General features: G+C 45.6%; 1 protein-coding gene across 1 annotated transcript; it reads right to left on the reverse strand.

Moving 5' to 3' along the window:
* Positions 1-1,232: 1,232 nt before the first annotated feature.
* Positions 1,233-21,465, reverse strand: LOC137412825 (DNA oxidative demethylase ALKBH2). Its single transcript, XM_078779136.1, is given in 6 exon segments — positions 1,233-1,401; positions 1,403-1,444; positions 1,446-1,689; positions 16,546-16,744; positions 17,476-17,646; positions 21,162-21,465. Coding segments are annotated over 6 exon segments (912 nt in total). The 5' UTR covers positions 21,358-21,465; the 3' UTR covers positions 1,233-1,341.
* Positions 21,466-26,488: the final 5,023 nt, after the last annotated feature.

Here is a 26,488-nt window from a genome sequence, read left to right on the forward strand (position 1 = left end):
TCAATCACCAGCACCACCCCTTCACGTCCTCACCACTCATCCCTGTCATGAGGCAATTTATGGATCATCTTCTTACCACCATGGGCTTCCAACTTGTTATACTACACCTCTTCCACATCATTCCTCACCTTATCTACAGCTCTCCTTTCTACTTTTAGCCATACAGGTGCGCAAACCCTGGCATCCAGTTGTCCCCCCTCTACCCTTGATCTTCTCTGTTGTCTTCCAAACCTTATTTTCACCAACTGCCTTCGCTACTTCCTCCATCCACCATACCTGGTTTCTATCCCTCGACGATGCACCTTTTCCTGGCGTCCTTCCACACCAAACTCCTGCAATTCCCCTAAACCCCTCTCCGTACTTCTTCCACTCCTCCTCCAAACCTCTGGCTTCTTCGTTAAGTTCCTGATACCTGCCCTTCAACCTCTCCTTGTTGGCAACATTGTCCCTCTACTTCCCCCACCAAATCATCTTCCATCCCCTGGTCTTACCTTCCTCCTTTTCTTTCTGATGTAAGTAACACCGCCGGCTTTGTACTGGGTGGTGACATGCTCTCCCGCCACTGCCTTGCAATCCATGATCCTCAAAAACATTTACTTCCTCACAACAAACAAATACAGTTACTTCTACGCTGTCCACTCTTGTAATTTTGTGGGTGTCCACTTCTGAAAAAATGAACCAACTATGGCCATCCCATTTCTTGTCACCAGCTTCCAATTCTCTCTATTCCTCGTTCCCCAACCAAATTTAGAAACACATTCCACTTCCCCTGGTTCCGCTACTCCCACATGCATGTTGAAGTCCCCTGCAATGCACATCACCTCCAGCTCAAACCATTATCCTCTTCCAGAGCGACTGTCAACAGGATCATAACGTAAACTCACCTAAATCAAGACTTTAAAATTGAAAAAACCCGGTTCTATTTCACAAATATTAATTGTTAACCATTATCAAAGAAAGGTTATTCAAGTACGATGCAAATTTCCAACTTCTCCACAAACCGGAATGAGGACTGTTCCTGCTATTGCAAGTTGAGACACTTGGCACAAATTTTTTATCTTCTGTATGGCGTTTCCAGCCATTGTCACTTTCTCCCAGCACCGGGTGCTTCCCGATGTCATTATAACAGAAATCATGTTTTTAGAACAAAACTTAAAAGGAGTCTGTCTCCTACTCACAACCAGTAACTTGTTGGATATTTCCACCAACTGGAGAATGCAAGGTTCCAATAATTTTTTTAAAACATCAACAATATGTGGTTTTTAATCTCAAAACAAATTTTTAGGTGTGACAAAGGATTAGGTAACGAACAAGGTTTGTACAAAGGGGAATAGTTCTTAATCAGGAATGTGCAACATGTGGAATGGCTGCAGATGGGAGCACCATTCGGAAGGTGAGATTACACACGAGGCAGCAGAACACGTTTACGCACAGGAACACTGTGGGTACCAATGTATGTTGGTGGGATGCTTCATAACCAACAAGCTGCCATGCTCGAGTACAACGCGCACTGGTTTTGGAGGGCAGCATGACTGGTGTGACTCTTTGGCCAGCGTGTCTTGAGAGGCCGTGTCGCAGAACAAAGTCCCGTGGCGCTCCCACAGTGACACGGAGGCAATGGGACTACGTGGCACAAGTTCCTTTTCATCATCGCGATGCTCCCCGACATGATCCAATCCATTGCGATACCTGAATGAAAAGTTCCTCGTCATACAACGTTTTTCTTCCACCCCAAATGTAATCTCAGACTGTCCAGTAACGACCACATGAAATAATTATTTAGCTGCATTAAAGAAGACTAGGGCATGCCGTACTATATATATATCTAAAATTATATCCCCCCCCCCCCTCTATTTACATGAAATGGTTTGGTCCATTCGCAAAGCCAAAGAGCGAACGGCTTGCGAGTACGGTGACAATCCCCCCCCTCTATTTACATGAAATGGTTTGGTCCAAAGCGAACGGCTTGCGAGTACGGTGACAATCCCCCCCCTCTATTTACATGAAATGGTTTGGTCCAAAGCGAACGGCTTGCGAGTACGGTGACAATCCCCCCCCCCCCCCCCCCCCCTCTATTTACATGAAATGGTTTGGTCCAAAGCGAACGGCTTGCGGAGTTTGGTAAAGAAATCGCCATCGCGTGCACAAACGCGCAGGAAAAGCGAATGAATCGCAAATTAGTTTTAATTAGTTTTAAAACATAGTTTAACGGCAACATAGTTTGCCAACGTGAAATAAATGAATACGCTCTCAAATGTGCCGTCCGAGGCAGAGTCTGTTCGCCACGTTCGGCACACGTGATAGCTCGCTGCTCTCTGATTGGTTGAATCGTTTTTTGGACATAGCTCGGTAACTACTTCTCCGATTAATATGAAACCTTGAAAAGGCACATCCTCGGGTCCCCAGCAATATACCTGGCAAGTTTAAAGTATATCGGACCCGTGGTTGTCGAGAAACAGCGGTCACAGACATACAGAGATTACTGGAATTATAGATAGATAAGCCAAGCTACTGTAACCAGGTTACATCACAATATCTAGTGGGTGAAGGGATAAGGGTAAATATCACACTGGACATGTTTAAATTGTTTGTGTTAAGCAGTTATACTTTTGGCCTTATCAATTATATTTTGGTCAAAGTGTAGGTATGGTAGATGCAGCCTTCATAATATGGTAGGTAGTATTTTTACGGCATAGCCCATAGGGCAAAGCTGTCTAGAACAGTGTTTGTCCATCCGTATGTATGTATGTATGTATGTATGTATGTATGTATGTATGTATGTCTGTATGTCCCCTCAAACGTATACCAATCGGAGCTGAGGATCTGGTCACATGACAGGGTGATGTGATTACATCTGGTGTCATTACGGTGTACAGCGGCTGCTTCCACAGTCCGCCATTTTGATTCCTATGCCGTTCAAGCCAAACATATCGTTGAACCTGTCATAGATCACAACCGCTGTTCTCTACCTTTACGTTTTTCATTCAGTGTGAAACACACACAAACCGATTGTTAAAATGACCATGAAATATCAAAAGCATAGACGTTACGGATCTTCCAACGACAGTACGTATAGGCCTTAGGCTTCATGCCTTCATGCCTTCATGCCTCACCTTCTGGCCGCTTCGCACAAATTAGCCCAGATTTCTTAATAGACTAGTATTGTTTCAGTAGTATCGTTTTGTAATGATAATCTTACTATAATTCACCAAATGTCCATCCGTCCGTCCGTCTGTCTGTCTGTCCGTTCGTTCGTTCGAAGGTACCGCAAAAACGGCTGAACCGATCGCAACGATATTTTGGGTGGGTAATCCTAGGACCCCCTGGAGTAAAATAGGCTATATTGTTTTTCCAATTTTTCCAAGTTTTCCAATTTTCCAGTTTTTCCAAACACGATGGAATAATATTTACCGATATGAACAGTGATGTGGCTTTTATTGAAATTTTACAAATACTGTTTAGATTTTGATGATTTGCGTGTGATATGATTTAATGGATGTTTATATAAATCGTTTATAATAAAAAAAGCCTTCAATTTCTGATATTTTGCCTTTTCATGTGGGCCTCCCAATTGAAGCCCCACCCGTAGGGTGGGTACCGTTGCTAGTAATAATAATATAGTAAATATAACCATAACACTTTAATCCCAATGTCATGAATGCAAAGTCAATAGATTGAAGCGGTGTATTGTTCATGGATCAATGATAAGCTGTGTACGTTTTTTTTAAATTGTAATATCATTTTCGTAATAATGACAACATAACGTTAATATTATAGTAAATCTAATCGTAACACTAATCCCTTCAAAGTGACTGCAAAGTCACGGGAGGTTAAACGATATCATCTTCTATATGTTAAAGTAGCGGCAGTTTTGTGTCCGTCCGTCCCACTGCGTCATTACGTCGATGATGTCATTACGGCGTACGATGGCTGCCTCCACTGATGGACATTTTAATTTAAATGCCGTGCATGTCGTCGAAGCGGTTGAACCTGTCATGTTTTTACACACGGACAGCTGTACGATGCACCGGGTAGAGACCCACTCGATCTGCGCATCTTTGCCAACCAGAGTGAATTCCAGATAAGGAGAGGAACTGCACATGCTGCAGGCCGACTAACCAGCAATGCTGTTTAGTGTTTATAGTGAGATCATATAAACTCAGGAGCAGATCGAGAGTGAAACTTGGAGGGTTAATAGCTCCCAAGAAAATGTTCCTTTAAAATATTTTTTTCATGGACTAAAAAAAACTTTCAATGAACTAAAATACTTTAAATGCACCTTTTATAGTTCACTAATATACAGTCACATGAAAAAGTAAGTACACCCCATGTAAAGTTTTGACTTTTTCAACATATTTCAACATACAGCTATTTGATCTTCATCTATCTATAATTCCATTAATCTCTGTGTGTATGTGTGTATGTGTGTATGTGTGTATGTGTGTATGTTTGTCTGTGACCGCTGTTTCTCGACAACCACGGGTCCGATATACTTTAAACTTGCCAGGTATATTGCTGGGGAACCGAGGATGTGCCTTTTCAAGGTTTCATATTAATCGGACAAGTACTTACCGAGCTATGGCGATTTCTTTACCAAACACTGCAAGCCGTTCGCTTTGGACCAAACCATTGCATGTAAATAGAGGGGGGGGGGGTTCTGTGGTCGTTGCGAATGGACCAAACCATTCATGTAAATAGAGGGGGGGGGGTTCTGTGGTCGTTACTGCCACGTGGTTTCAAAGTTTTTTTTTGTTGTTGTTGTTTGCACGCATGTTTTTTTGCACCCACGTACGGGCACGCCCTAGGATGTTTACACACACACACCCCTACACAAATTTTTTTTTTTTTTTTTTTTTGGCAAGGAACGGGCACCCACGTACGGGCACGTCCTAGCTTATATATAGTACGGGCATGCCCTAGTCTATCTATAATTCCAGTAATCTCTGTGTGTTTGTTTGTCTGTGACCGCTGTTTCTCGACAACCACGGGTCCGATATACTTTAAACTTGCCAGGTATATTGCTGGGGACCCGAGGATGTGCCTTTTCAAGGTTTCATATTAATCGGACAATTACTTACCGAGCTATGTCCAAAAAACGATTCAACCAATCAGAGAGCAGCGAGCTATCGCGTGTGCCGAACGTGGCGAACACACTCTGCCTCGGATGGCACATTTGAGAGCGTATTCATTTATTTCCCGTCGGCAAACTATGTTGGCGCTATGTTGGCGTTAAACGATGTTTTAAAACTAATTAAAACCCCGGGGGGATTGTCACTGTACTCGCAAGCCGTTCGCCGTTCGCTTTGGCGTTGCGAATGGACCAAAACATTTCATGGACCAAACCATTTCATGTAAAGCGTTCGCCGTTCGCTTTGGAGTTGCGAATGGACCAAAACATTTCATGGACCAAACCATTTCATGTAAATAGAGGGGGGGATATAATTTTAGATATAGATATAGTACGGGCATGCCCTAGTTTCAACAATATTGATAGATAAAGGTGATATAATATAACAAATATCATGAAACATTTACATTTTGTAGTCCATTGTATAATTTAAATAAACATAAATGCAAATCTGGCATGTGGAAAAAGTAAGTACATCCTTGGCTCAAATAGGTGGTATTGCCCCCTTTGGCAGAAACAACCTCAAGTACCGCAGGCGTTTCTTATAACTGTCTACCAGTCTCTGACCGACTGGGAGAAATTTTTGCCCACTCCTCCATGCAGAATTCTTTCAGCTGTGTGATGTTTGAGGGGTTTCTTGCATGCACAGCTCGTTTCAAATCCCCCCACAACATCTCGATGGGATTTAGATCCGGGCTTTGACTTGGCCATTCCAGAACCCTCCATTTCTTTATTTTCAGCCATTCCTTGGTGGATTTACTGGTATGTTTAGGGTCATTGTCATGTTGCAGGGTCCACCTTCGGTTGAGCTTCAACCTCCGACAGATGGCCTCACATTATCCTCAAGCACCCTCTGGTACAATGAAAAATTCATAGTGGATTCTATGATGGTGAGCTGCCCAGGCCCTGATGCAGCAAAGCTGCCCCAAACCATAATATTTCCACCACCATGCTTTACAGTTGGTATCAGGTTCGTGTGGTCAAATGCTGTCTTTGGTTTTCGCCAAACATGTCTTCTGGTACTGTGGCCAAATAGCTCTACCTTTGACTCATCTGTCCAGAGCATATTGTTCCAGAAGTGCTGGTCTTTGCCTAGGTGGTCATTGGCAAACTTTAGTCTTGCCCTGATGTTCTTTCTGGACAGCAAAGGATTCCTCCTGGCACACCTCCCATGTAGATCAAATTTGTGCAGCTTCTTTCTAATGGTAGACTCGTGCACTTTGACATCAACAGTACTGCAAGATGCAAGAGCTACCTGTAGAGTCCCGTGATGACATTCTGGGGTTCTTCGAGACTTCTTTCAGCATCTTGCAGTCTGCTCTCGGGCTGAACTTGCTGGGGCGGCCTGGCCTGAACAAGTTGGCAGTTGTTTGGAATCTTCTCCACTTGTAGATGATCTTCCGGACAGTCGAATGATTTATTTCAAATTGTTTGGAGATCTTTTTAAATCCCTTCCCAGACTCGTAGGCATCTATAACCTTCTTTCTGAAGGCCTCAGGGAGCTCTTTTGATCTAGGGATGGTGACGCCACACACTTCAACAACAAAGAGCAAACCGAACTAAATGTCTGAGGTTTAAATAAGACAGGTTCCTCCAAGATCCTCTCCAACAATGTTCTAATCATTTGCACCTGAGCTGGTGCATTTTTTTTTTTTTTTTTTTTTTTTTTTTTGTATACAAGATCGAGGCTCGTGAAAGAGCGAACATTAATCACACAGAAAGACAAACAGACACATAAAACAAATAACATCGGGAGCGGTAGACAAGATGGGGAGAGAGGGGGAAGGACACAAACACAACATTTGAGAGCAGGGACCGAGAGACATGGAGACATCGAGAGATCTGTGGGAGAGAGAGGGCTTTGGGGGGGAGGCATGTGAAGGGGGGGGGGGCGGGGTGGGAGAGGTATAAACATATGGACACTGCCAGGATTTATGAATATGAATATGGACACATATGAAACCTGATTCTAATTTTAGGTATTTGAAGTAGTGATAAATGCAGGGGTGTAGTTACTTTTTCCACATGTGAAATGTGCATTTATGTTTATTTATATTATACAATGGACTACAAAATGTAAATGTTTCATGATATTTGTTATATTATATCACCTTTATCTATCAATATTGTTGAAATGAAGATCAAATAGTTGTATGTTGAAATATGTTGAAAAAGTCAAAACTTTACATGGGGTGTACTTACTTTTTCACATGACTGTATAAATTACAACAAACGTAGGCTCTATGTAAAAATAGAATTACCAGGGGTAGGCTATATGTATATGTAAAAATAGAATCTCCACCCAGGTCATACTATCCTCTTCAACTAAAGTATCAAACAACCTGGCTACGCCGCTGTTCGTGTGTGTGTGTGTGTGTGTGTGTGTGTGTGTGTGTGTGTGTGTGTGTGTGTGTGTGGCCCCGCTCATTTATACTTGCCTACACATCACAATTTTAAACCGATCTTCACAAAACTTCACCAAATGGTATAGTTTGTGGTCCGACAAAATCGTATTTATTTTTGAGATCAACATAGGCCAAAAGGTCAGCAACCTTTTCAATTTTCTAAAATCCTCAATTTTCATCCGATTAACTTGAACTTTGAATAGGATTTTCATATCAGTTAACTGAATTCAACCAACAACTATTTTTGAGGTCAACATAGGCCAAAGGTCAACCACTTTCTCTCAAATTTCTAAAATCCTAAATTTTCATCCGATTGACTTGAAATTTAAATAGGATTTGCATATCAGTTAACTGAATTCAACCAACAACTATTTTGAGGTCAACATAGGTCACAAGGTCAACAAAGGCCCAAGGTCAACCACGTTCTTTCAAATTTCTAAAATCCTCAATTTTAATCCGATTCACTTGAAATTTGAATCGGATTTTCATATCAGCAAAATTAATTCAACCACCAACTATTTCTGAGGTCAAAAGGTCACAAGCCCAACATAGGCCAAAAGTCAACCACTTTTTTCAAATTTCTAAAATCTTCAATTTTCATCTGATTGACTTGAAATTTGAATACGATTTTCATATCAGCTAACTTAATTCAATCATCAACTATTTTTGAGATCAGCATAGGCCAAAAGATCAACATAGTCCAAAGGTGAACAACCATTTCAAATTTGTAAAATCCTCAATTTTCACTGATTGACTTGAACTCTCAATAGGATTTGCATATCAGTGAACTCAATTCAACTGCCAACTATTTTTGAGATCAACATAGGCCAAAAGGTCAACATAGGCCTAAGGTCAACCACTTTTCTAGAGTTTCTAAAAACCTCAATTTTTTCCAATTGACTTGAACTCTGAATAGGATTTGCATATCAGCTTACTGAAACCAACCACCAACTATTTCTGAGGTCAACATAGGCCAAGAGGTCAACATAGGCCAAATTTCTAAAATAGTCAATTTTCATCCGATTAACTTAAAATTTGAAGACGATTTGCTGATCAGTCCACATAATTCAACCACCAATTCTTTGTGAGGTAAAAAGGATGCTTTACCAAGTGCCATTCTACTTTTTTCTCATTTGCCAAATGTCGCACGATGAGTGATTTTTCATTTGTTTGTCTGTTAACAAGATATCTCAAAAAGTTGTGGACGGATTCAGACGAAATTTGGCAGAGAGGTAGTGTATATGACAAGGACAACATGATTATATTTTGGTGACGATCTGGATTCGGTCCGGCTAGTACAATTTTTAAAGTGATTCTTCACCATTGGGAGATAGAGCCAAAACGACATATAGCAGGATATCTCAAAATGTTATGGACGGATTTGGACGAAAGTGTGTGTGTGTGTGTGTGTGTGTGTGTGTGTGTGTGTGTGTGTGTGTGTGTGTGTGTGTGTGAGAGAGAGAGAGAGAGAGAGAGAGAGAGAGAGAGAGAGAGAGAGAGAAAGACAGAGAGAGAGAGAGACGAGGACAAATAGATTCGATTTTGGTGAAGATGACAATATGGATTCGGATACGAGAATTGTTTCATTGCTCAGTGATTCTTCACCATTGAGTGAAAGGGCTAAAAACGCTGTCTAGCACGATATCTCAAAAAGTTATGGACAGATCTGGACGAAATTTGGTGGACAGGTTGGGTGTGTGACAAGGACAAATCAGTTCGATTTTGGTGAAGATCCCAATCCGGATTCAAGTGATTCTTCACCATTGAGAGATGCGGCCAAAAAGGATACATAGCACGATATCTCAAAAGGTTATTGAGGAGTTCTGACAAAACTTGGCGGATGAGTTGGTTCGGTGACAAGAACAAGCCGATTAGATTTTAGTTCAGGTCCGAATCTAGATGCAACCTATCAGTGGGATGCAAAACGTAAACTAATCAGTCTGGCAGAGATATGCGCTCTACTGAGTGCCCTTATACAGCAGTTTGTTACTTCATTACCTTTCAAAATGGCACGTATGAATATACAGATGAAGTGGCAAAATTCTCATGGTGACCAATAATTATGACCATGATTATTACATCGATTTATGTTCACCGAACTGCAAGCAAATCATTTGTTGCATTATCTGGCATGCCAGCACATTTTGTTTACAAAACAATAGAGTAATCTTTATATATATTGTCGCGATCCCGGCTGTGAAATGGTTCCCAGCACGGAATACGGACGTTAATGTCCGGGCTTCAAGTAGTCCACGGAGTGGACAGAGAGAACTCAATAAACACAATTGTGTTTTAATCGTCCTTCTAGGGGTAAGGCACGATGCTTTATTGGCTCGATCACAAAAACCATAAATGGTAACAGAATGGAATACACTGCACAAAGCCTGCAGGAACTGTCGGCCCCAGAAGCTCCAAACAGGACGCAGGCAAGATCACTCGCGGTTCCAATCGACGATCTCCGGGACTCGGAGGGTAACAGAGTGGAATACACCGCACAAGGCCTGCAGGAACGGTCGGCCAGCAGCTCCAACACGACGCAGGCAATATCTGACTCACGGTTCCAATCCACGAGATCCGGGAATCACTCGTTCTCTTCCGGAGTTACTCACTCGTAAAATACAGAACGGTAAACGATCAGCCCAACGCGGCTGTCGTGAAGATTAAGGGAAATCCCTTTATCTATTTCCCACTCGGGGCCTTCGAGTCGCGTCCGTTGCATAAGATGGCGACCGCGCTCTCTGACCCTCCACCAATCACGTGCCGAATCGCCTCCCGATCGCGTGAGGCTCCAAGGAGGCCACGTCACGCGGTGGGCGGGGCACCAAATCTGGGTGAGAACAGGTGGTTTCACCGGTGGTTTCTCACAGTCCTCCCCCCCTAAGTAAAAACCCCGTCGAATAGACGGCGTTTTTAAAACCAGTATTTGTAGTAGGTGCAAATCACATGGCAAGATGATGGCGGTAATCGCTAACAGGCAATTAACGCAATTAACAATTATTAACACTTATTAACAACAATAACGCAACAACGCAACAATACAACGCAACGCAATAGCGCAACAATAACGCAATTATTAACGCACAGGCAATTAACAGGCATTAACAGGTTAACAATGAACCAGTTTGGTTTTTTTTTTTCACACACAAATTTTAACACCATACACCACATTAATATCTACCCTACAAGAGTTACACTTCACACAAAGCACAATAGAGAGGCAAGGGGGCCAAACTCAAGTTGGGGGAAGCGTTGACAGGAAGGAAACGGGCCGAGACCTAGAGCGGCGGGTACTCCTCCGGTGTCGAGAACAACAGTCATATGCGTAATGACCCCTTTCACCGCACTGGTAACATCGATCGTTCGGGTCGAAAGGCCTGCGGACCAAAGGGCGTCTGAAACGAGGCCGCCGCGACATGCCATTCGACATCTCGACGCACACACGCGATCCGCAAATTAACCTTCCATCAAGGGCTCTGACCGAATCTTCAGCATCTCGTGGCTCTTCAAACTCAACAACTGCAAATCCAGGTGGGTTTCGAGCAACCCATACGTTGCGGAGTGGTCCGTAATGTTCGAAGACCCTCCCTAGCTCGGCTTTCGCTGCTCCATTGCCCAGGTTTCCCACATATACCTTAGCATTAGCGTTCCTGCTGAATCGCGACATGGCGGGAGCGGTCCCTGAGGAGCACGGCACCTGAGGGTGGCTTGACGGGAGGCTCGGGTGGACTTCAGCTGACGCAACGTCACCGTCGGGAACTGGAGTCGAGGCGCTAGGCTCCTCGGGCCAGAGTGAAGATATGTCTGACTCCGCCACTCTCTCCGCCTGTTTACTCTGGGATCTAGTGACCCCCCCACAGGTCAGAGTCAATGACTCCTCCCTGGCCATGGCATCATTGCCAATCAGCAAGGAGACCCCGGGTATCGGGTAGTAGGGTACCACCACACAGGTCACTGGACCCTTAAAAATGTCACTCCGGACCTCGAGGAGGGCAAGGGGATACCGGCCAAGAACCCGGTCAATGCCCCGAAGGAGGGTATACTCGCCGGTATAACGCATCTGAGAGGCCGGAACTACCCCCGCCCGGAGAACACACCGTGTCGCCCCAGTATCCCGAAGGTATTTGGCCTCAAACTTCAGCATCGAATCAGGGCCACCCACTAAGGCTGTCCCTGAATAATCCTGGTACAGTGGATGAATGGAATTAGCCTCGGTGGCAGTGACCTCGGTCACCGATGCCACCGTCGTGTGCGAGGGCCCGGCGGATGAGCTCCACTGATCTCCCTCCGACTTAACAGGAGGGTTGCCTCGGTAGGCCGGACTAGCGGGATTAGAGAAGCAGCGGTTTTCACCGTGCCCCACGCGTTTGCAGAAATCGCACCAGGGCCCTGCCCTGGTCTGCGGCTCGCGACCGCCACCAGTGGAGGGCATCGGAGAACCCCTCCCCTCGATCCAGCCGCCGGGCAGACGGGGGGCGGTCTTGATCGCAGACTCCTCCATCTTACGACGCGACTGCGTGACTTGCAGCATTTTGCACGCCAAAACATGTTTATCAATAAGGTTGACGCAGTCTGCCAAGGAAACAGTGTCTTTGTCGACAAGAAACAATGCTAAGTCAGGCGGAAGCTGTTGATCGATACGGTAACGCACCAGGAGTTCCGCAACCGCTTGAGGTAACTCAACCTTGCTCCCCTTGAACCATCTCTGCAGCTGTTCCAACAAGGCCCGCGAATGTTCCTCATAGGTTTGACTGGACTGACGAGTCCAGCTGAAAAAATTTCTCCTATAAATACACGCGGACACCGCATAGGCGTTCAAAATCTCGGTCTTCAATGCCCTGTATTTGTTTGCGTCCTCGGTTGCCATCCTCGCATATACCTCCCTCGCCTTCTCAGATAGATGGCTCACAAGATGGCCGACCCACAAGCTCTCATCAATGCCACCGGCAGCCAACAACTTCTCCGCCATCTCCAGATACGCTTCTGGCTTCGTGTCTCCCGTCCAGTCCGGCAAACGAACATGAACAGTTTCCGGGACTCTTGCAGCAGACCCCTCTGCCCGCGGTCGTTCAGTCAACATTCGCAACTCATGCTCTCTGACGTGTTCAGCTTCTGCTGCTGCCTCTGCTGCTGCCGCACGCTCTCTCTCTCTCTCACGCTCTCTCTCTGCTGCCGCATGCTCTCTCTCTGCTGCCGCAGCACGCTCTCTCTCTCTCTCACGCTCTCTCTCTGCTGCCGCATGCTCTCTCTCTGCTGCTGCACGCTCTCCCTCTGCTGCCGCAGCACGCTCTGCCTCTGCCCTGTCATTCTCCCTGTTATACATGTCAAGTTGTTGAACCGGAGTCAGCCCGGTCCAGAAAGGCGAACGCATGCATTTAGTCATGATGGAATCGCTTCCTAACATATCGGGTTTAGTGACTGGGTCAAGGCTGATTGCGTCGCTCGCATCGCCACCCACGCGACTGTCAACATGATCAGGTTGAACTCTCACTTCTCTGGTCGACATAGCTTGGCTACGAGTTATCATAAGACAAGGCACAAAACACAACGCTCAAACACAACGCTCTGTTGGGGAAATACGACACGAACTACACAATATCACCACCGCACATCAAATTGCCAATGAGAAAAATACCACGTACAAATACTCACGTTTTTTTTTTTTTTGTCGGTTGTTTGGAGGGATCCGAAGCTATTCACTTATTCGGCAGTGAAGCACCACCCAAGACAGCGTCCCACGGCGAGAAGGCTCCTCCAAGACGGCGCCCGCTGGCGAGAAGGCTCCTCCACGACGGCGTCCGCTGGTGAGAAGGCTCCTCCAAGACGGCGTCCGCTGGTGAGCAGATGCAAAGAAGATGCAGATGCAGAATTCCCGTCTCAATTCGAATGTCTCTTACTTGAATTATCCCGGACGGGCCCCCATTTGTCGCGATCCCGGCTGTGAAATGGTTCCCAGCACGGAATACGGACGTTAATGTCCGGGCTTCAAGTAGTCCACGGAGTGGACAGAGAGAACTCAATAAACACAATTGTGTTTTAATCGTCCTTCTAGGGGTAAGGCACGATGCTTTATTGGCTCGATCACAAAAACCATAAATGGTAACAGAATGGAATACACTGCACAAAGCCTGCAGGAACTGTCGGCCCCAGAAGCTCCAAACAGGACGCAGGCAAGATCACTCGCGGTTCCAATCGACGATCTCCGGGACTCGGAGGGTAACAGAGTGGAATACACCGCACAAAGCCTGCAGGAACTGTCGGCCCCAGAAGCTCCAAACAGGACGCAGGCAAGATCACTCGCGGTTCCAATCGACGATCTCCGGGACTCGGAGGGTAACAGAGTGGAATACACCGCACAAGGCCTGCAGGAACGGTCGGCCAGCAGCTCCAACACGACGCAGGCAATATCTGACTCACGGTTCCAATCCACGAGATCCGGGAATCACTCGTTCTCTTCCGGAGTTACTCACTCGTAAAATACAGAACGGTAAACGATCAGCCCAACGCGGCTGTCGTGAAGATTAAGGGAAATCCCTTTATCTATTTCCCACTCGGGGCCTTCGAGTCGCGTCCGTTGCATAAGATGGCGACCGCGCTCTCTGACCCTCCACCAATCACGTGCCGAATCGCCTCCCGATCGCGTGAGGCTCCAAGGAGGCCACGTCACGCGGTGGGCGGGGCACCAAATCTGGGTGAGAACAGGTGGTTTCACCGGTGGTTTCTCACAATATATACATGCTATCAGGCTCATAATGGAGCTGCCACACGCACACGAGCCAAACACCTAAAGCCAGTGAGCTTGGTGGAAGTGCCGTCATTTCCCGGGATACTCTGGGTATCAGCGACGTCATAACTATGGCGCCGCTTTTTTCACCCCACACAGTGGGACATTTCCTTTCCTCCTTCCCATGGGGATTGTCCATGCTCTATCCTTTTAAATGCTGAAAGTCAAACAAGGAAGCAGCACGTACCATTTTTAATGTCTTTGGTTATGACTCGTACTGGTCCAATCCGGATGGGTGTTTATTAGGAGACACCATCGTCTTACCGGATAGCCATTGGTTCCCTTCAGGAGCTCATCTGCCCTTAGTCAGGTGTTCTTTTTAGTGCTGTTAAGGTGTCTAGGATACATGTTTCCAGTGGCAGCCCAAAACACTGACCTGACACTCAAACTTTCTATGAGAATACTCGTAGTGGCGGAATCTGGTTCACCGAGCACTACGAGTACACTCGTAGTCGGCAGTCAGGCTTCAGAACTAGAAAGTTCATGGAACACCTTACCCCACGCAGTCTTGAGAGGAATGACATGGGAATGGTCCTTGCAAGTCGATGTGTGTTACTCAAAAAAACAAAAAAAACAAAAAAAACAAACAATGTAACTGCAACTGAATCAAAATAAAACAATTTTTTTTATGGCTGTGGTTAAAAAACGATTTTTTTCAGCAGTTTACTCCTCTTGATGCACCTTCTTTTACACCACATTATTTAACACGATAAATTATTTCTTCGTACCTGTTGTTTGTGTCCTTTCGGAGATCCCTAAAACGGTAAGTTTCTGGTTTAGAATGATTTTAAATCTTGTTCGACTGCCAGACAGGGATACAGACTACAACAATGAACTTACTCCTCTCTGCGGATGCATGCTCAGGATGAGATCCCATACAGTTTGCAAAATTCAGAGCAAGTACTGCTAAACTGCATTTGTCTTTCAATTTGGGTTCTAGTGTTGAAAATAGAAAATTAAATTGAAAATAAGTAGCTCCTCGAGCATAGACCGACGTCTGTCAGACAGACAGAGTGAACCAATTGCTTAACCCCGCTTTGTGCTACGCGTGTAGGGTAATGAGGTGCAAGAGATGTTGGCCCACATTTAATTGAACATGGAGATTTTTGTTTTGAAGTGGAATTAAATTAGATCAAAACATCATTATTTTATTACTGGCAGACTGTCTCCTGCAGAAAGCTGGGGGCGAGGGGCAGAGCATAGAAAGGGCAGAGAGTCCAAGACCAGAAAGGTGCTGGTAGGAGACAGACCACTGATCTGTCTGCAATGTTAAAGTAATAGGCACAAGGTCAACAAAGGCCCAAGGTCAACCACGTTCTTTCAAATTTCTAAAATCCTCAATTTTAATCCGATTCACTTGAAATTTGAATAGGATTTTCATATCAGCAAAATTAATTCAACCACCAACTATTTCTGAGGTCAAAAGGTCACAAGCCCAACATAGGCCAAAAGTCAACCACTTTTTTCAAATTTCTAAAATCTTCAATTTTCATCTGATTGACTTGAAATTTGAATACGATTTTCATATCAGCTAACATAAATCAATCATCAACTATTTTTGAGATCAGCATAGGCCAAAAGATCAACATAGTCCAAAGGTCAACAACCATTTCAAATTTGTAAAATCCTCAATTTTCACCGATTGACTTGAACTCTGAATATGATTTGCATACCAACTTCTGTCCTGGAAGTCCTTGGTGTTCTTGTGTTTTATACTTCTCCCACACTCAGCATGCAGCACACTCAGCATGCAGCACACTCAGCATGCAGCACACTCAGCATGCAGCACACTCAGCATGCAGCACACTCAGCATGCAGGACACGCAGCATGCAGCACACTCAGCATGCAGCACACTCAGCATGCAGCACACTCAGCATGCAGCACACTCAGCATGCAGCACACTCAGCATGCAGCACACTCAGCATGCAGGGCACTCAGCATGCAGCACACGCAGCATGCAGCACACGCAGCATGCAGCACACTCAGCATGCAGGGCACTCAGCATGCAGCACACTCAGCATGCAGCACACTCAGCATGCAGCACACTCAGCATGCAGCACACTCAGCATGCAGCACACTCAGCATGCAGCACACTCAGCATGCAGGACACGCAGCATGCAGGACACGCAGCATGCAGCACACGCAGCATGCAGCACACACAGCATGCAGCACACAACACATGCAGCAACACTGTTGAGATTACTTTGACAACTCCCTCCCAAGGACGTACCTGTTAACAAGTACAAAGTTAAATGCAAGGCCCAAGTGAGACTCGAGGTCATCTCTAATTTTGGTGAGTACTGGGATCCATGGTTCTGGAGACAGGGATAGGCCTGAGTATCGGTACAGAAGACCTGGGTCACCGTATGTGGCTTGCTGACGTGGGATGTTGTGCCATTTTCCAAATATCCTTACACGAGCCAAGTGTCCTGCAAGTCCCAAGTGAAAGGAAAGGATAAAGTGTTAGAGGCAAAATTGCGAACTCCAAATAAGTAAGAATAAAAAAACATTGTGGTTCAGCAGAAAAAAAAAATTTCCTGTATTGGTCAAAATTACAATCAACAACTACAACCTATTAATCATACAAAAAGTAACGTGAAATATTATGTGTATGGGTAATCAATTTTGCAAAGATAACAAAATGTAAAAATCAGCTCATCATCATGATCATCATCATGTACCACGCCATATGCAGAGCGCCGGTGCTACAGAAGCAGTTACTACGCTCCAATACCAGACAGGTCACCACTCCGACTCAGGAAGTAAGGGCAAGAATTTTGTAATTTGTTCAGGGTGCCGGCAATAGCTCAAATACTCTTCTTGAAGGACACCGTGAGGTCTTCAACGTCCACCATCTAACGTCGGCAAACACGACGCCAGGTTAAACGTCCATCCAAGGGACGCACATTGATGAATTGCCCTGTCTGTGAAACACTGGGTAAAGGTTTATATTTGGGTTGGGATTCAAACCCAGGCGAGACAGCTTGGAGGCGAGGTGCACAACTCTAGGCCATCCGGCCAGCCCAATATATACCTATAAAAAATAATTTCAACGAAATAAAAACTTGTGTTGGGAACTTTCCAGGGATTGAACAATGGTCAAACCCATGATATTTGTCAATCCTACCATCAAGACACTTCAACCATGAACAGCACATACCTGAAAAATACTTGATTTGTTCTTCACAAGCAGTCAGCAAATCGTCAGCCACAGACTTGCGATACAACCTTACATAGTCACAGTCAAGGCCCACGTCACGTATAAAATGCCAATCGAGGACGCTTTCTGTGGCAGCACACCTTGACCTCCCTGATCCAGGCGTCTTCTGTCCTGCACACGGGTAAGCATTTGATACAAGCTCAGGTGGTGGACATTCAAAGGAAACCTGCAAAACACGTGGTGGACATTTACAGCTCCATACGCCATCATACTCGACGAGCCAAATGGGCAGCTACGTTTTAAGAATGGACACGAGTACCTTGAGGATGACCCCCAGGTTAAGATGGCTGGCAGAGAAGACTGTCGGAGAACCTGTTGCCAAAATCGAGGAAATAATCATGAAGGTTCATAACCTTAAGGTTATTGAAATATCCAGAAAACTTTGAATTTCTCACTTGGCATTCACAACCACAGCAAGATGGTCATCCTATACCTCAGCATTCACAATTGGCAGCAACAGCTGGCATCATGTTGCAAGTTTCTCAAATTGTTGAATGCAGATTCAGCTGTCATTCATCTTGTAACTGGTGACAAAACATGGATTCACCATTGGAATCCTGAAACAAAATTGGAATCGATGCATTGAAAGATTGTACAAGATGCTGCACCGAGACTGTACGAGTAGGGTAGGTCATAGGTGGTGGTCAAGATGGATACAGAAGCAAACACTGGAATTTAAAAAGAGGTGGGTTTGAGGTTAACGAGGGTAGAAAACATCATGGTTTTGGATTGGGGATGATCTGAGATGGTGGCAAACAACTATCTTGAAGACCTGGAGGGAAGAATGAGATTGAAGAGAATGTGGACGTGGGTTCCACAGGTGAGAGAGAAGAGGAACAAATGAGTGGAGGTGAGCAATGATCCTGGATTTAGGGAGTTTCACCAGAAGGGGTTGACTGTTTGCACCCTGCAGAAACCTTGGGGGAGGAGGAAGGGAGGGAGAAGTAGGCAGGGAGGAGAGAGGAACGGAGGAGAGGGGGAGGACAAAGCACCAAAATACCAAAAAGGAGGAGGTAAAAGACAGAGAGACCCCCAAACTGTTTGTGATGGGAGAGTGATAGACCCATAGTCTCAGCTTCATTGTGAGGGATTCCAATGATCTTGAAGGCCTTGGTTTCCATGCCGTCAAGCTGAGGAAGATGTGAGATAGGGGAGCCAACGCAGAGGGAAGAGCAGTACTCCATCAAGATTAGTAAGGTGTGATGCAGGGGAGCCAGCCCAGAGGGGAGAGCAGTACTCCATCAAGATTCGTAAGGTGTGAGACAGGAGAGCCAGCCCAGAGGGGAGAGCAGTACTCCATCAAGATTAGTAAGGTGTGATGCAGGGGAGCCAGCCCAGAGGGAAGAGCAGTACTCCATCAAGATGAGCAAGGTGTGATGCAGGGGAGCCAACCCAGAGGGGAGAGCAGTACTCCATCAAGATTAGTAAGGTGTGATACAGGAGAGCCAGCCGAGGGGAGAGCAGGACTCCATCAAGATTAGTAAGGTGTGATACAGGAGAGCCAGCCCAGAGGGGAGAGCAGTACTCCATCAAGATTAGTAAGGCGTGATGCAGGGGAGCCAACCCAGAGGGGAGAGCAGTACTCCATCAAGATTAGTAAGGTGTGATGCAGGGGAGCCAGCCCAGAGGGGAGAGCAGTACTCCATCAAGATTAGTAAGGCGTGATGCAGGGGAGATCTGGAGAAAGCATTCGATCGGGTTCCACGCAAAGTATTGACATGGGCATTGAGGAAGTTAGGAGTGGAGGAATGGTTGATCAGAGTAGTGATGGCAATGTACAAAAGAGCGCGCACAGCTGTAAGGACGAAGGACGGGAACAGTGGTGAGTTTGAGGTGAAGGTGGGAGTGCATCAGGGGTTGGTACTAAGTCCACTACTATTTGTAGCTGTGATGGAGGTGCTGGCTCAGAACGTAAAGGAGGGTTTACCGTGGGAGTTGTTGTATGCAGATGATCTGGTGTTGATTGCGGAAAGTATGGATGGACTGAAGGAAAAGATGAACATGTGGAAGGAATGTATGGAGACAAAAGGTCTGAAGGTGAATATCGGAAAGACGAAGGTGATGGCAAGTGGTAAAGCATGTGGTGAGGTGGAAAGACCTGGGAAGTGGCCCTGTGCTGTGTGTAGGAAGGGTGTGGGAGTGAACTCCATTCAGTGTACAATGTGCGCTGAGTGGGTTCATCAAAAATGTAGTGGTCTGAGAGGGTCATTAACCAGTGTGGCAGCTACATTCAAATGTAAGGTGTGCACAGAGAGAGCTGCAGATGGAGGAAATGTTGAGTTGGATCTTGGAGACGGCGTGAAGCTGGAAGGTGTGAAAACATTTTGCTACCTCGGAGACATGCTGAATGGTGAAGGTGGATCAGACCCGGCAACGGTTGCTCGAGTGAGATGTGCCTGGAAGAAGTTTCGGGAATTGAGTGGCGTGCTGATGATGAGGGGAGTGTCGTTGAAGCTAAAGGGAAAGGTGTATGCTGCATGTGTGAGAAGTGTTTTGATTTATGGGAGCGAGACATGGGTAATGAACGTAGAGCAGCAACGAAGGTTGGAAAGGGTGGAAATGCGAATGGTTCGACGGATGTGCGGAGTATCGTTGAGAGAGAGGAAGACAAATGATGAATTGCGAAGGATGATGGGAATAGAGCCTGTGATTGATGCTGTGAAGAGGAACAGGTTGAGATGGTTTGGTCATGTGTTGAGGAAGGATGAAAGTGACTGGTTGAGAAGAGTGATGGAAATGAATGTAGAAGGAAGTAGAAGACGGGGAAGACCGAGAAAGACTTGGCTAAAGATGGTGGAAGAAGAAATGCGGGCAAGGGGGTTAACAAGGAGAGATGCAGAAAATAGGGCAAAATGGAGAAGATTGTCATGGGGACCACAAGGCTAACCCCCGCTCTAGCAGGGAAAATGGCCTTTAAAATGCATGTTGTTGTTGTTGTTGTTGATGCAGGGGAGCCAACCCAGAGGGGAGAGCAGTACTCCATTAAAATTAGTAAGGTGTGATGCAGGGGAGCCAGCCCAGAGGGGAGAGCAGTACTCCATCAAGATTAGTAAGGCGTGATGCAGGGGAGCCAGCCCAGAGGGGAGAGCAGTACTCCATCAAGATTAGTAAGGCGTGATGCAGGGGAGACAACCCAGAGGGGAGAGCAGGACTCCATCAAGATTAGTAAGGTGTGATACAGGAGAGCCAGCCCAGAGTGGAGAGCAGGACTCCATCAAGATTAGTATGGTGTGATGCAGGAGAGCCAACCCAGAGGGGAGAGCAGTACTCCATTAAAGTTAGTAAGGTATGATGCAGGGGAGCCAGCCCAGAGGGGAGAGCAGTACTCCATCAAGATGAGCAAGGTGTGATGCAGGGGAGCCAGCCCAGATGGGAGAGCAGTACTCCATTAAGGTGCAGATGAGGGCCTTGTAGGTGGACAGGAGTTCAGGTGTGCCAAGGAAGGACTTTGTATAACAGAGGACTTCGAATGTTGGTATTATTTATGCCAAATAGCAAAACATTCAGATTCAGAAGAGGTCACTGCAAACAAATTGTTAAAATGGAACAGAATTAGCAAATGTAATCACGCCGGGTTAGAGTCCAGACTCGACTCAAAGTCCCATTTACACACCCGAACAGCGCACCTTCAGTCGACCACACGGTCATGAGCCCAGGGAGAAGGTTCGAGCTTTTCCCGTCATGTTTGGGGGACAGGTGAGGTGAACATTTTGTTCGAACTGCTAACAATTCCTTTCTCGCGGTTGCTTGGTCTGTGGACCCCGTTAGAAAGCGATCCATCGCCCGAACAAGACCATCAACACGCGAACGCCTCGTTGGCATCAACACTTCCAACACACACCAAGTTTATCATCAGATCATTGAGGCCCCTCAAGTACATTTTGTACACCTCTGTAAACATTCAAATAAGCGTGATTGGTTAAAAATAAATAAATTTATTTATTTGCCGATCCATGCCGTGTATATACAATTTGATTTACTTTATTCTACTTTTATCTTTATTCCGTTTATTTACGAACTTAGATGCTGCAATGCTTCTCTAATGGAGAAAATCTATAGATTTGCTTCTATTAAAAAAATTTAAAATTACATGCCGTGAATATGCATAGCAGCTTCAAATAATATAAATATCCGAACTACACCTCCGCAAAAAACGACTGCTTTGCTCTGTCTTATTATTCCTATCTTTTTGATTATCCTCAGCCGGTATAACTTGTTTTTATCCAACATTCTTAAAATATAATAAAAATTAAGTTATCTTATTAAGATATATTTAATTATTTTGAATATTTCATCTTCACTGCTTTGTAGGACTGATATATACTTGGCAAAAAAAGAAACGCGTTGATAAGACGCATTTTTTTAAAGTGCATTGTTGTGCACAAATTATCAATGACAAAGATTTGTAATACCATTTTAAGCACCTGTATTTTCAACCACATTTCTGGAGCGTCATGCCTCACTGAACCACCACAATGGGGGTTCAATGAATTTTCAAACAATCACTTATGCCTCGGTCACAAATGGCCTGCGGCGTAAGTCCTGCGGCGTGTTGGCGGCGGCCGTAAGTCCCCAAAATTGCCATAACCGTGCGGTGGCCGCACGGTAGATACGGCAGCCGTGAGGCGATCTCAAGGTTTTTTGCTCGTCGCAGGGGCTTACGATTTTTAAAATTTGACATTAAACTTTTTTTCGGAAATCGCTAGGCCGTAGGCTGCAACCCCACCGCATGTAGTATCGCAAGGTCTTGCGGCCTCCGTGAGATGGCCGTACGATGTTCTAAATATCGTACGGCGGCCGTGCAGTGACTTTAGTGCTGCCGTACGATGGCCTAACGGCAACCGTGACAACCGCAACAACCGTGCGGGCGCCTTGCGATTGCCTCGCGGTTCGCCTCGCGGTCTCCTCACGCATTTTGATTTCATGACTTTTACGATTGCCGTGCGGACCCCGTAACATTTGTGAACACTGCTGCCGCAGCCCGCAAAGCCGTACGATTTGTAAAAATCTCATCTACAAACCGCAGACCGCAGAACCGTGCGGCGGCAGCATCATATGTGACTAAGGCATTACTGTGGCTTCCAAGGCTAAATTGCATAAGAATGTTGATGTTCCTGTGGTAGTCTATGGTGCATGGAGGCTTGAACCGAATTCACTCAGCAGACGACAATGCCACGACTAAGGCAGTATGACCGGGCCCACCAACACCGTGACTTGACGCAGAGAATGTGGAACCAGGTGTTGTTCTCGGATGAGTCACGATTTCGCGTAAGCAATGATGACGGACGGGTACGAGTTTACCGTCGTCGTGGTGAGCGACTTTTTGACTGTAACTGTAAGGTCGTGGAGCTGGACAGGTGGGGAGGTCCCAGCATTATGATATGGGCCGGTATTACGGCAAATGCCCGAACTGAACTGATCGTCATCAATGGTAACCTCAATGCCCAGAGATACCGGGATGAAATTTTGGAGCCTGTTGTGAGGCCATTTCTGGATGAACATCTGAACATAGCCTTGTTTCAACAGGACAATGCGCGACCTCATGCAGCAAGGGTGATCACCCAGTATCTTGATGACCACTATATTAAGCTCCTGCCATGGCCTGCGTTCAGTCTAGACCTTTAGGGGCGGATCCAGGAATTTCAAGACGGGGGGGGGGGGGTGCATGAAACTATCGCGCTGGGGGTGAGGGGACAAGGGGGGGGTCAGGGGACCCTCCCTCAGGAAATTTTTAAAAATTGATCGTCAGAAACGGCATTTCGTGCGTTTTTGGAAGTTTCTGCAGTTCCTTGTGTTCTTCCCTGGTCCAACAGTTCAGCAGATTCGCACCGCCTGCACCCTCATCCTGGATCGAAGGGGGGGGGGGGTGCACCCCCTGAACCCCCTCCCCCCTGGATCCGCCCCTGACCTTAACCCCATCGAGCATGCGTGGGATGAACTCGATCGCCACCACCATGCTTCACCATGGTGCCTCGAACAGCTAAAGAACTTGTCGCTGCTTTTTTTATTTTTTATTTTTTTATTATATACTGAATCGAGGCTCGTGAAAGAGCTGACAACCGCGAGGGAAAGACAGCACAGGGGGACCGCGAGGGAAAGACAGCACAGGGGGACCACGAGGGAAACACAGCACAAAGGGACCACGAGGGAAAGACAGTACAGGGGGGCCACGAGGGAAAGACAGCACAGGGGGACCGCGAGGGAAAGACAGCACAGGGGGACCGCGAGGGAAAGACAGCACAGGGGGACCGCGAGGGAAAGACAGCACAGGGGGACCGCGAGGGAAAGACAGCGTCAAAGATTTATCACATATCGAGCATTTGTGGGGTCGCTCTCCTGTGTGTGTCAACATGTGCTCTTTCAAATGGCTGTTTTGAGAGAAACCTGTATCACATATCGAGCATTTGTAAGGTCGCTCTCCTGTATGGATCTTCATATGTTTATAGTGTAGCAGCATAGCAAACCTGTTGTGCATTTTGTGATACAAGCACCAAATTTGGCACAAATGTACATTAATATGTTGCGAACATTTTCAGATATTGGGCCACTTGAAATTCCGTAATTTTATTTTTCAAATTTTTTCAAATTTCGTAATTTCAAGTTTTTCGGGTGACACCGTCACAATTTCGGTCTTCGAGGCCGGCCGATATAGTGGGGCGGCTTAGCCCAAATATTCAAAAGAATTGTGCATTTTGTGATACAAGCACCGAATTTGGCACAAATGTACATTAATATGTTGCGAACATTGTGTGGTCAGCAATGAAGACGAGAGTCTGAATTACATGTATGCAAAAGACCTTGTGAACCAGTGAAGCAAATACACGGGTAAGCATGAATTAAATCTAGGGCATGATATAATTTCCATGATGTTTACCTCTACACTCAATGGTGGAAGGAGGTAATGTTTTGATCCCAGCTTGTCTGTATGTCTGTTTGTCTGTTAGTCCACAAAATTCCAGACAAAGCTTGTAGTAGTGGTAGTTGTAGTGGTAGTGGTGATAACAGAAATTGTTATATAGAACTGAACTTATATTATTATTATATGCAGAAAATAACTTCATTTCTATATGCCCTGCAGTGGACAGGTTAATTGGTTTATGCACTGAAGGGGTCACCCTGGTGTGCACTGCTGTGTTCTGCCTCACTGAGTTGTTCAGGTATGATGTACTCAGCACAAGCTTCCGGTCGGCCCGGAGGTGGGGGTGCGGGGCCTGTCACGGAACGTCAAAACAAACGGCCTGCCGGGGCCGCCCAAAAGTCGGGCGTGAGGGGCGCGTCCACTAATGGAACGCCTCTCGCTTCCCAGATCGAGGGCCACGTGGTCAGGAGAACCTCGTCCCTTCCGGTCACACTTTGCCTATCGGCCGGCCTCGAAGACCGAAATTGTGACGGTGTCACCCGAAAAATTTGAAATTACGAAATTTGAAAAAATTTGAAAAGAAAAATTACGGAATTTCAAGTGGCCCAATATCTGAAAATGTTCGCAACATATTAATGTACATTTGTGCCAAATTTGGTGCTTGTATCACAAAATGCACAATTCTTTTGAATATTTGGGCTAAGCCGCCCCACTATTATTCAAATTGCTTTTTGTCAAGAAACCTTTATCACAGACAGAGCACTTGTGGGGGTGTTTTCCAGTGTGGATCCTCATGTGTGTTTTCATGTTACTCGTTGAAGCAAAATTCATTCTGCACACATTACACTTGTGGCGTCTTCGCTTTTCTAGAACCTTTTTGTGTTTGTTTTATTTAACATAAATCTTGGTGTTGCGATGCCCAGACATGCACTTGTATTTTATGGGAAGTGAGTCTTGATTTTGTGACTGTTTCTTCAAAAAAGGCTTCTTCCTCACTGTCAAGTTGCAACTGGACCTTATTTGTCCCATATTACTTCTGGATTGTTCAGTTGCAAAAGAGGAAGCACTTCCGTTTCTAATGTGAATATCATCTGAATATTCCTTTTGAGAAGCACATTGTGAATCTTCTGACAGCTTTGAGGAGGCCGATTCAGTCCATGCACCGGCGCATCCAAGTGTGCATCACAGCAGAGGGAGGTCATACACCGCACTAATCTGTTGTAATTGAATGGTCATGTGATTTTGTAGATTTCATTCGCTATATTATACTTTGACATAAAAACTTGCGTTTCTTTTTTTGCCAAGTATACATTGATTGATACCATCGCTGCCTCTTGTTTTTTTTTTTTATGACCTACTCTCAAACTGTCATCATGGTGTTTCCCAGGTAGGGTGATCCATCAATGTTTGTACCGTCCCTCGGATGGACATTAAACTGGGCGTCCCGTTTGCCGACATTAGTTGGCGGACGTTGAAGATCCCATGGCATCCTTCCAGAAGAATTGGAAAGAGCTATCGCCGGCACCCTGAGCAAATTCAAAATTCCTCCCATAATTACTGCTGGGGGAGGGATGATAAACCGCCCAGCATGACCCTCGGTCAAGAAACTGCTTCGGCCGAACAAACGCTCCATAATAGAGTGGTACATCGGATCGGAAGAATCCGTCCGAAGAAGCTTACAAGATAATAATTGGAAAAACTTATTCCTGTCAGGAAATGTGAAGTATTTATCACCTTTAGTCTCATTCACCACATGGAGTGCTTAGTAAGGTGTGATGTCAGATGTCTACCATCATGATTTTTTCCCCTTATTTACAGTGCATTCAGAAAGTATTCAGACCCCTTCACATTTTTCACATTTTGTGATGTTGCAGCCTTATGCTGAAATCGATTAAATTCATTTTTTCCCTCATCAATCTACCCTCAATACCCAATAATGACAAAGAGAAAACAGGATTTTAGAAAGTTTTGCAAATTTATTAAAAAGAAAAAACTGAAACATCACAATGACATAAGTATTCAGACCCTTAACTCAGTACTTAGTTTAAGCACCTTTGGCAGCGATTACAGCCTCGAGTCTTCTTGGGTATGATG

Source organism: Myxine glutinosa, chromosome 5 (genome assembly GCF_964187855.1).
Source record: "Myxine glutinosa chromosome 5, kmMyxGlut1.1, whole genome shotgun sequence".
Lineage (NCBI taxonomy): Eukaryota > Metazoa > Chordata > Myxini > Myxiniformes > Myxinidae > Myxine > Myxine glutinosa.